General features: G+C 52.9%; 1 protein-coding gene across 2 annotated transcripts in view; it reads left to right on the forward strand.

Annotated features, from left to right (window-relative positions):
- Nucleotides 1-12,205, forward strand: part of SIK3 (SIK family kinase 3) — a 467,469-nt gene that overhangs the window by 289,550 nt on the left and 165,714 nt on the right. For both annotated transcript variants that reach the window (XM_086956798.1, XM_086956799.1), the window contains exon 12: nt 8,882-9,025. In XM_086956798.1, the coding sequence (XP_086812924.1) occupies nt 8,882-9,025 (144 nt within the window). The remainder of the gene's footprint in view (nt 1-8,881; nt 9,026-12,205) is intronic.

Raw genomic sequence — 12,205 nt, forward strand, 5'->3', positions numbered from 1 at the left:
TCCCACCGTCCGCGAGGAGGAGGAGGAGGAGGAGGCCAGGGTCGGGGCAGGGACACCGCTACGGTGCCCCCCCACTAACAATCCCCCGTCCCCGGCCGCAAGAGGAAGCCCTCCGACGCGACCGGGATTCCGCTCCAACGTTGCTGCCACAATTGCCAGCGGCCCGGCCATTACGCCAATGATCCAAACTGTCCGAGAAACCAGTCAGTCCAGGCCCCGGGTCCAGTGAGCCGCCAGATCACCGCCGTCGCCCTCGGAGAGGAGCAAGGCGAAGAAGAAGCCGAAGAGTGTGAGCACTACCAGACCGAGTGGGAACCCGCAGCCATGTCCCTGGTATGTCTAGGAGACAGGGACATGGTCCCGCGGGCCTCCCTCCCCGCCAACACGCAAAAGTACAGCCAGTGGGTCACCATTAATGGACACCGGGCTGAAGCCCTCCACGACACCGGGGCCAGTGTGACCGCAGTCCGTTGCCATCTGGTGACCCCCGATCAAATCCTGCCCAACGTACTTTGTCCAGTACGATCTGCGGACAATTCCGAGAGCCTGTGCCAGATGGCCCGCATCCCCTTTGAGTGGGGGGGGGAGTATCGGGCATGCTGAAGGTGACCGTCCGAGATGACGCCCCCGTGGACTGCCTACTGGGAAACGATCTCGAGAGCTCCCCCTGGGCAGCCGTGGAGCGAAGAGAGCACCTGGGGATGCTTGGTCTCCCTGAATCGGTCTGCGCCATGACCCGATACATGGCCGCCCGCGCCATCCCATCCACCGAAGAACCAGAGTGGCCCGAACCTCCACCGCCGGTCGTCACAGAAGAGACCACCCCTGAACCGGGTCCACTGGGGCCCGGCAACGAAGACCCGGACCCACTGCAAGACCTCCCGGAACTGGCCCAGTGGCGCCAAGAAGGTGGCCCCACTCAGGAACAATTCCGCCGGGAACAAAGAGCGTGTCCCTCCCTCGAGGGGCTCCGACAGCAAGCCATAGCCCCGAGCGCAGGGGATGCCTCAGGGGCCCACTGGATCTATTGGGACAACGGGCTCCTCTACAGTGAGCAAAAGATTGCTGAACTGGGGGCCAGCCGGGTGCTGGTGGTCCCCCTCCAATTCCGAGACTTCCTCTTGAACCTGGCACACGATGTGCCACTCGCCGGGCACCTGGGGCAGGACAAGACTTACAGCCGCCTGGTGACCCATTTCTACTGGCCTAAAATGCGGAACGATATAGTAAACCACTGCCGGGCCTGCCCCACCTGCCAGGCCAGCGGGAAGAGCGGCCGAAAAATAAAAGTCCCCCTACAACCCTTTCCCATCGTCACCACTCCCTTTGAGAGGGTGGGGATCGACATTGTGGGGCCCCTGGAGCCCCCGGACAGCGCAAGGTCACCGGTTCATACTCGTCCTGGTGGACCATGCCACCCGCTATCCCGAGGCCATCCCTCTCCGCACCGTGACAGCGCCCGTGGTGGGCCGAGCCCTGATGGGGATCTTCTCGCGGGTGGGCTTCCCCCGAGAGGTCGTCAGTGATCGAGGCACGAACTTTATCTCCAGATACATGAAGTCCCTATGGCAACAGTGTGGGGTCACCTACAAATTTACGACCCCTTACCACCCGCAAGGAAACGGACTAGTGGAACGATTCAATCGCACCCTCAAGGGTATGATCATGGGCCTGGAAGAGCCCCTACGCCGCCAATGGGACGTGCTGCTCCCATGCCTCCTGTTTGCCTACAGAGAGATCCCGCAGAAGTCCCTGGGATTCAGCCCCTTCGAGCTCCTGTATGGGCACCCCGTCCGGGGTCCCCTCGCCTGGTCAAGGAAGAGTGGGAGGTGACCCCCCAGAAGACTCCCCCTGATGTATACAAGTACCTCCTGACCCTCCGGAACCAGACTCGGCGGTTCAGGGAACTCGCTAAAGCCAACCTCGAAGCCAGCCAAGAAGACATGAAGCGATCGTACGATCAAAATGCCTCATCCATCGAGTTCGAGCCGGGACAACAGGTCTGGGTCATGTCCCCGGTCGAACCTTGCGCCCTCCAGGACAAATGGACAGGACCCTTCAAGGTGGTGGAGCGAAAGGGCCCCGTCACCTACCTGGTAGACCTGGAGTCCCCTCGGAACCCTCTCCGGGTCCTCCATGCCAACAGACTTAAGCCTCACTTTGTGCGCTCTGAACTCAGCCTTCTGATGGCTACCGACAGTGGGGCAGAAGAGGATTCCGAGCCCCTTCCCGACCTCCTGAGGACCCGCGAGAAAGACGGCTCCGTGGAAGGAGTCCACCTCTCCGCTGCCCTGTCTCCAGCACAACGCCAAGACTGCCGAGACTTGCTACAGCAATTTGCCGACCTGTTCTCCCTCATCCCTGGGGTCACCCCCTGGTGCCTCCACGATGTCGACACCGGGGATAGCCCCCCTATCCGGCACAGAGCCTACACAGTACCTGATCGGGTACGCACCTGCATCCAGTCAGAAGTATACAAGATGCTGGCCCTGGGAGTAATCGAGCCCTCCGACAGTCCCTGGGCCAGCCCAGTCGTGCTGGTCCCCAAGACCGCCGCCCCTGGCGTCGCCCCAGAACTCAGGTTTTGCGTAGACTACCGGGGCTTGAACGCCGTAACCCGAACAGACGCTCACCCCATCCCACGAGCGGATGAACTGATCGACCGCCTGGGGGCCGCCCGCTACCTGAGCATCTTTGACTTGACAGCGGGCTACTGGCAGATCGGCCTCACCCCGGTTGCCCAGGAGCGATCCGCCTTCTCCACTCCAGCTGGCCACTACCACTTCAAAGTGATGCCCTTCGGGATGAAAAACGCCCCGCCACCTTCCAGAGACTCGTAAACAAAGTGTTGGCGGGACTGGAGGAGTTCAGCGCCGCCTATCTGGACGATATTGCCGTGTACAGTCACCACTGGGCAGAACACCTCCAACACCTCCGGGAGGTCCTGACCGCCCTCCGGCAAGCAGGACTAACAATCAAGGCCAGCAAGTGCCAGATGGGCCAAGGGTCCGTGACCTACCTGGGGCACCAAGTGGGAAGTGGCCAGGTGGCCCCTCTCCAACTCAAGATCGCTGCTATTCAGGCTTGGGAGCCTCCGGTCACCCAAACAGAGCCTTCCTGGGGCTCACCGGATACTACCGGCGCTTCATAAAAGACTATGGCAGCATTGTGGGGCCCCTCACAGAGCTCACGTCCAAGAAGAACCCCCCGAAAGTACACTGGACTCCTGAGTGTCAGGCCGCCTTTGAGAACCTCAAATCAGCCATGTGCAGGGCCCCCGTGCTCCAAGCCCCCGACTACAGCCGGGAATTTGTAGTACAAACAGATGCCTCCGATCACGGCGTCTGGGCCGTCCTCTCCCAAGTCAACACCGAGGGAGTTGACCAGCCAGTGGCCTTCATCAGCCGACGCCTGCTGGCCCGAGAACAACGCTGGAGCACCATAGAGCGAGAGGCCTTCGCCGTGGTGTGGGCCCTCAAGAAGCTCCGGCCCTATCTCTTCGGTACCCATTTTCGGGTGCAAACAGACCACCGTCCTCTGCAATGGCTGATGCAGATGCGGGGAGAGAACCCGAAGCTGTTGCGTTGGTCCATCTCCCTGCAGGGGATGGATTTCACTGTGGAGCATCGCCCCGGCAACGACCACGCCAACACAGACGGCCTGTCCCGCTTCTTCCGCCTCGGCGAGGAGATTACCCAAGAGGATGGGTGACTCTCCCTGCCTTCGGCTGGGGGGGACGCATGTTGGACAGGCCTCGTGGTAGGCCCGACCCCTCCCCGCATGGCGGGTCGCGGATCACTGCTACCCCTGTTCCCCGGACAAGAACCACCCCTGCAGCCGCCGGGTCAACCCCCAGCTCTTCCCCGACGGGGCCCCGGCCCATCACAACAACATTCTCGGCTGGCCCGGGTTCCTTCCCGAACCACTGTCCCCGGCCCCTTCCCGAACCACTGTCCGCGGCCCAGCCGCCATCTTGGAGCCGCCACGACCAGGCCTCGTGGCCACGGGTCGACCTCAACCTCAGGCCCAGCCAAGCCCCGACATCGAGGCACCACCATCCACCCTGGGGGTAAAGAGACCACTTGGCGAGTCAATGGAAGAGGGAGTGTCGATGGCTCCCCTCCGCCAGGTTTCGATCACCCCCCAGCCTCCCTGGGCGATGGCTCCACCCCCCTGCTGGGTGTCTGGACTTTCTTATCCCGGACCCGCCGACCTCCAAGTGCGAGGGTCCGGACATCAAAGGGCGCCAGACCTATAACTGGGGCAGCTCCAGAGCAGGAAGGCAGTTGTATCCTGGAGTCGAGATACACCGAGACGAACTCATTCTTGGAGGCCTGCTGGCGCTGCCGCGGCCCCTCTTTGCGAACCATCTTCGTAAGCCTGCTGGCGCTGCCGCGGCTCATCATCGTGAACCATCTTCGAAAAGCCTGCTGGCGCTGCCGCGGCTCCTCCTTGTGAACCATCCTCGAAAGCCTGCTGGCGCTGCCGCGGCTCATCCTCGTGAACCATCTTCGTAAGCCTGCTGGCGCTACCGCTGCCCCTACTTGCGAACACTCCAGCTCGAGGATTGAGAGCTATACACCAGCTACCCCCTGTACCGGACCGGTACTGAGACTGTCCCGCTACCCCCTTTCCCTCAGAGACTAGAATTGGCGAGTTCATCGTATCCTTGTCTTGCTGTATCGTCAAGTTTACCCTGCCTAAGAATACCTATAAAAGTGTACAGAACCTATCTTGGTGTGGCGTCCATCTGTGGGGCGGTAGTTGCTTGACCGTACGATCTAAGGAGAGGGCCCTCGCCAGGAGGCCTCTCCCCCTTGCTCGGCCGACCCTCCGGGTCTCCGTCTAACAAACCCCATATGCCAGAGAGGTATACCTGTAAAGTTAACACTTCTAAATCGCTGGAACCAGTGACCGTTTCAGCATGGGCATTTGCACCAAGAAAGTCGGCGCCAGTGTTTTCAAAGTACCACAGAAACCCCATATGCGAGCAGGGGCTGCCTGTATTATTGTGCCTGTTAGACTTGGCATCTTTTGGTGTTTATTCCTGAGTTTTTGCTTTCGGACCTCCCAGTTTTGACTCTGTTTTTGCTTGCGTAGTGTGTCTGGGCACTTTCTCACTGCTGATCAGTGGTAAAGTGCAAGTGCTCCTGTGGTAAATTATGTTATGGATTGGTCTTTCCATGAGTGGATATTTGATTTACTTTTTAGTCCCTAGTAAAGTGTACTGAGTGTGCCAGGGCCTGTGAATCAAATGCTACTAGTGGGCCTGCAGCACTGATTGTGCCAACCACATGAGTAGCCCTGAAAAGGTAACTCAGACCCGCCATTGCGGAGTCTGCACGCAGTTTGTAACTGTCATGTTGACTTGGCCAGTGCACCCACTTGCCAGTCCCTCACATTCCCTTTTCTTACATGTCAGCCACCTCTAAGGTAGGCCCAAGGTACCCCTGTGGGCCGGGTGCAGTGTATGTGAAAGGTAATACATGCCTTGGTGTATGTGGCATGTCCTGATAGAGAATTACAGCCAATTTCGTTTTTCGCCATTGCACGGTTACCTGTTCCCCATAGGACAGAATGGGGAGTTTGTATATTACATCTTATAAACATAACTAGCCCGGGGATTTAGGTAGGAAACAAAAGTTTAGTATGCATGCACTCCGAATCTAAAGATGCATCTTTTCGTGAAGGTGATTTTTACATTCTGCGTTTGAAAATACCACTTTTAGAAAGTAGGTATTTTCTTGCTCAGTCATCCCGTGTGCCTCTGCTGGAATGTGGATTGCCTGTCTGGGTTTTGGATGACAGAAGGCTGGGGAGCAGGAGTGTCTCCAGGTCAGGAAAGGGCTGAATAGGCCTGGGCTGCAATTGGGGAAGGGGGATGAGATTTCCTTGCATCTCAAAGGGCCTGGTCTGCCTCTGACCATGCCATATCCACCTCCTGCCAGGAACTCACACCAGAGAAGGGAGAACTGGTTCTGGCTGGGCACAGACACTCTGCCTAAGAGATCAAAAGATTTTGGGATATAAATATTGGGGCCCAGACCCCTGAACTTTAGAACTCTTTTAGACCAAGAAGAGCTGGAGAAGCTGTGAGGAGGAACCACCACTTTACTGTATGCTTTGTTGTGTTGTCCTGCAGTGGCTGCTTCTGTCTTGGGCAGTGAAAGGACTGGACTGAACTTTCTGCAATCTACTTTGAGTTTCTCCAAGGACTTTAGGTAGAGCTTGCCCCCCTGTTCAAGAATTCTCAGGAACAGCAAAGACTTCAAGCTTTTCTGCCCTCAGCACTGGGTACTGTGTGTTTTGTGCTGCAAGAGAAGAAAAGCAACCCACTACGCCTATGACGCCACTGCCGACTCAGTTTCCTGAAGGCACCGCAGAGGGCAACGCCGCTCCGCGGCCCTCGTCTCACCGATGATGCCTGCTGACGCCCCTTCTCGCACTGCGACATGTGGGCATCGCACTTTGCACTGCCTCGCTTTACGATGAAACCTTGGTATCCCCGCCGACGACGCTCCACGCCAAAATCTACACCGCTGCTTGCACCATGGTGCGAGGGCACTGCTCGTAAAGTTAGACTACGCACCCCCCTCATCCCGCACCACACCGCAGCCTTGGCCTACCGACACCGGCGCCATCGACTCCAGTTTGTCAGCCAACGACAGCGCTTCAGCAACGGCGACACTGCTGCTTGCACTCCGACCTGCCAGCACCGCAACCAGCATCACATTTACTACGCACTACAACCCTGGTCTCACCAACTATGCTATCTGACGCCGCCACCGAGCCGCTGCTCGCACCACACGCCGCACTGCTGCACTTCACACCACAGCACCCGATGCCTGCCGACACCAGAGCTCCTTACTTCAACAGAGAGATCGACCTGCAACGCTTGTGACTTCGAGGGCCCCGGCGACTCCTGCACTGACCTCCTGAACCGATGCCTGCGGATGCCGTGCTTTTGGAAGCTCAACAAGAGGTCGCCGACTCCCTGCATTTCTAAAAGGTACTGTTTGCGGGGGTCTTCCCGACACCATAGCTGGCCTGCAACGCTGCAGTCAGCCAGAACTGTTTGGATTTGTTTGCTCACAATGCCGTGATAGCCCCGGATGGAGCTATCAACATCAAGGAAGTGTTTTTCAAGCATATTTTGATAACCAAAGATTTTTAAGTACTGTACTGTGGATATTTATCGTTTTTGGTCTTGTCTTAAGAAGAAAAAATTATGGATATTTTTCTAAACTGGTGTGGTGTCCTTTTGTAGTGCTTAAACTGTATTACTGTTGGGTATATGCAAATGCCTTACAGACTGCCTCTAAGATAAGCCTGACTGCTCGTGCCAGGCTACCAAGGGGGTGAGCAGGGGTTATTTTAGGTCAGTAACTCCCTTATCCTGACTAGAGTGGTGGTATCTGCCCGACTGGCACATGTCCTAGTCGACTTAAAATCCCATTTCTAACAGTGCCTAAGGCTTCCAGTTGTTCCCTGAAGGATTGACTGTGGCTACATTCATTGGGTTGGACCCACACTGCAAGGGAGCTGCACCTGACTGACAGGAGGGCTGCCAAAGAAGCGATAGACGACATCAAACCCTCTCTTGGCTCCAGTGAGGAACAAAGAAAGGATTCCCCACATTTGCTGGGTAAAGCCAGCTTACTGCGTCATCATGAGCTGGGAGCTGCTCCAACAGAGAAGGACTCCTGAAGGGCCACTAAGGAGAGAGAGCCTGAACCGGCTGGTGCTGCCGCATGGGCTGCAGGCAACCTGAATTCTCCAAAATGAGCAGGACTCGCAAGCGCTCAGCCGAGGGCACTCGCTGCTCTGGCGAACTCTTCCTTGCTGTGAGAGCGGGTCAGGCATGATGAACTGGGCCAGTTGGGCCTAGGGTGATTTACTGCTAGCAGTGCTGTGGCAACATAGACACTTATAACTAAAATCCTGAAGAGTCAAAGGGGAAGTCTTGAGTATGGCTTAATAGTGCACATTCCCTGAATGGAGCAATCGGTGAATGGGCAATAACCCCAAGCACGTTAAACAAAGGAGACTGAGGCAGGGATTTGCCTGACAACAACTAGAGCCCCTACCTCAAGGGGGAATGTGTTGTTGCTTCTGAATGTCATATACCTTTGCATGTGTACTCTTAGAAATTACATACTTCTTATGCTTATATAAAAGCAAGCTTTTGACTGAACAGTGTTTTATTGTTCGTACGTGTGTACTTCAAATTATGGGTAGTGTTCACTGACCTGTATCTACACTCCCTGAGTAAGCCAGCCTTGACTGCTCGACCACAGCTACCACTGAGAGTGAAGTGCAGAAGGGGTGCTTGCCCCAGTTGCTCTGGATCCTTAGTAGGTCGAGCCCGGGTCATCAGGAGTATAAGGCTTCACCACCACGATTGGGCCCTGTAGCCCCTGCGTGTACCGTGTCCCTCTGAAAGGGGTTCATATGTGTAACTGTTGTAATTAATTTAAAAGTAATCTTTAAATTCGGATTTCCACACATTGTGAAAGTTGGCACACTTCAAATTAAAACAAATTCGCATTAAAATCAAAATTAAATTTTTTTACAAAAGTATCTTTATTCAAGATACGTTGAAAAAGTAAGAAAGCCTTTGAGCTCCTGGTGATGCACAGGGTAGCACAGCATGCAGAAGAACACTGTATATGAATGGACTCTCTCCCTTCCTTGAGCCAGCAGAGATTCTTAGGTGTTGCTACTTGATCATTGAAGTTTAGTGAACAAAGCAATTCAGGGCATAAACTTTTTCCATGGCTATGATATCCTTTTTGATGAGGAGGATGCTTTTTGTTTGCTGCTGACTTTACCATGGCTTGAAGATCTCCATGTGGCTGATTGTTGATTCTTCTCATTGCAGATATTTAACAAACCGTACCAAGCGGCATACTCTGGCTATGACCAACCCCACGGCAGAAATCCCAACAGACTTGCAGCGACAACTAGGAATGCAGTCTTTCCGCTCACGAACATGGGCCCCACACCTGGTGCCTGACCCTCACCGGTGAGTTACAGTAGTGTCCACCTTCACCCCGAGTTGAACCTTTAAAGTGCTTTGCTTGGGATAATGTGTACCTGCCAAGTGGGATACATAAAGGTAGAATGCTAAGCTTTTACAACAGAGGCTACCTAACCCATCTTGTTTGGTTGTTTTCTGTCTGCTCTCAAACACACTCAGCAAGGTCTCTGGGTTTATATTGATTTATTTTGTACTATCAACTACTTTTTGCCCAGGGACTACATAAATTATTTTGCTGCATTTCTCCATTCCGCTGTGATGCTGTTGCTTGCGTTTACTTCTTCTGTGGTCTTTGTGGTAAGATTACACTTAAGACTCTCCTCCCCCACTCCTTGTCCCAAACACAGTCTGTCAGGGCATTAAATTTAAGGTTCATTCTTCATCGATATCCTGGTCTGGGGGCTTGTAAGGCGGCTACCCCAATGAGTATGTACCGATGCCTGAATTATATGGAGGATCTCTCACTTCGAATCTTTTCTTGCCAGGTCGCCTCTTTCCTAGCACTGATGTTTTGAGGACATATATGGCCAGGGTGTCCATTGACGGAAGATATCTTTAAAAGTGTTGGGTCAGCAAAGTCCCTTGCACGGTGATGGACGTTTACCCCTGCCTTGAGTGCCCCAACTGTAATGACGTCTGGATCCCTGATGCGGATTTTTGTTTTCATGCGAAAACACGGATCCTGCATCTGTGCCATGACAGGCCTGTCTCACAGACTGCAGTGGTTTAGACCAGGAGGGGTGTCCAAAGTGCCACCCTCAGAGTGGTGAAAGGCTACTGTTTTTTGCCAGGGGTTAAGCAGCACGGGAGCGGTGGTGACAGCATACTGCGTTGTGATTAGTAGGAGTTAATGGGCCTTTTTACCTGTGTTCATATAGGGGGTGGGAAAACTGAGAAGTGTCCCTCACTCTCACCCACAAACGTCAGTTTACTCAGCTGACAAACGTTACATATAATTCATTGGGGATCACAGGGAGTAAATATCAGCATACTAATAAAAAATGTGAGTCACAAAAGTAAATTATTGTATTGCTGTATTTTCTTATTAATGTACCTAAACATCATTATCACAAATAATCTTATGTCAAGTGGTTTGCTCCAATTTGAAGCAATATCAATCACAAATCACAATTATGCTGTTTTGAGAAAAATTAATCATTTTTGACATCAAGCATAACATTCAAATAACAGAATTTAAAAGTTGAGGATTGCACCAAAAGTAGCCACAGCACTGAAGTAGCTAACCAGTATTTCGCAGAATCCCCACTTCTTGGGGGCAAACTCAAACCATGAAATGAAAGCTAATAGTAAAATTTTCACGGAAACCGTTGCATCTTGGGTTCTCATTGTGGTAGATCCCATTCACAACAGCCTTATTCGCCCAACAAGACGTTCTGGGATACAGCAGACATTTAGGACCCCATAAAATAATTGCAGATACTTAACTGCAGCAATGTTGTCGAGGATGATACCTGTTCCCACATAAACCACCTAGTCATCAAGCTACAGTTACCCATGCTAATTCCATTATGCTATGTTCAGCTATTAAATTCTGTTACTTGAATGTTTTGTTTGGTCTCAAAAGCACAACAATGACTCATTATTATCAAAAGAGCATAATTGTGATTTGTGATTGATATTGCTTTAAATTGGAGCACACCACTTAACATGATATTATTTGTGATGATGTTTGCGTACAGTACTATGAAGATACAGTAATACTATATTAACAATTTACTTTTGTTGCTCAAATTTTTATCAGTATGCTGATATTTACTCCTGTGATCCCCAATGAATTCTTTTTACCTGTGTCAATGGAGTGAAGCCTGTAGGCTCACTCATTTAAAGTTCAGCTGCTGTGTGCTGAACTCACCCTTGGTCTACATCGGATTGGTGGGTGGTGCTGCGCAGAATGTGTGTGTTGTATACATGTACTGGGTATATGTGTCCCAGTGAATGGTACAGTACAGGGATGATGCAGTACTGAGCAGTGCAAATGTGTCATATACATGTGCTGGATTTATGTATGCCTGTGGATGGTGCAATACAAGGAAGATGTAGAGCTGGACAATGCATGTATGTTAGATGCATGTGCTGGGTGTATGTGTGCTTGTGAATGGTACTATACATGGAAGATTTTGGATTCCATTTTGGGACACCCGGGATTAACTGGAGGAGAACGAGGAGGTATTGGAATCCCCCAGACAGATTTGTGGATTGCTGCAGTTCTGTGAGCTGGGTGGGATACACACTGGAGAAAGACCTGTGACAGGCTGCTTTTTGGAGCAGGGGAGAGGAGAGGGCACTTGAAAAGGATGCAGACCCCAACATAAACTTCAAAGACCCAGACTATAAATCACATTTAGTGTCTGGAAATGAGCTATAAGAAAGGGAGTTCAAGACCCCCAAAATTGTCAACTGTTGAGCAGCCAGTCTGGGTGTGCAAGGAAGAGACTTCTGCCTGTGACCAGGACTGGGGCCCCAGGCCTGCCAGTATCTCAACTGGGTGAGGGGACATCACCCAGATAATTTAGGATACACCTGCCCCCGGAGCACTAGTGCCCGCCTGCTTGACCAGTGAGTCTTGTGAGGGAGAGAAGGTTGGAGAGAGCAAGGTCCATTTGGGGAGTCTGGTGGTTAGATCCCTGTAGTGAGGTGTGAGGATTTGGCTGCTGCAATGTTTGAATTGTGACCCATGTGCAGGTTACTGTTGGTGACACCCTTATACCAGAGGATGGCCACCGTGAAGTGAGCTATGAAAAGTACTGGCATGCCGATCAGGTGTAGCCCATGTGCATAGTAAAGTGATGACCTCTTATGTAAGGAGGGGCCACTGTGAAGATTACTGCTGTGCAAATCAAGCCGTAGCACCTATGTGGGGTGAAGTCAGCTGCTCTGTATGCCAGGATGAGGCTACTTGAAAATTGCTGCTGTGCAGCTCGGGCCGTAGCCTGTGTACAGAGTGAAGACAGTGACACTGTATGCAAGGTGGGGCCACCGGGAGAAGGCAAGGTTGCGTGGCCTGGTCAAGAGGAAAAGGCAGCTGTGGATACCCATGCCGGGGTGTTATCCTCACAGTCTTTGTGATCAGCGTGATACTCAATGGGGGCCACCTCCTGATCTATCCAAACCCCGAAAGCTTTAATAGCCGTGGGCAAGGAAAGG

The sequence above is a fragment of the Lissotriton vulgaris genome, chromosome 2_1 (assembly GCF_964263255.1).
Source record: "Lissotriton vulgaris chromosome 2_1, aLisVul1.2, whole genome shotgun sequence".
NCBI classification, from domain to species: domain Eukaryota; kingdom Metazoa; phylum Chordata; class Amphibia; order Caudata; family Salamandridae; genus Lissotriton; species Lissotriton vulgaris.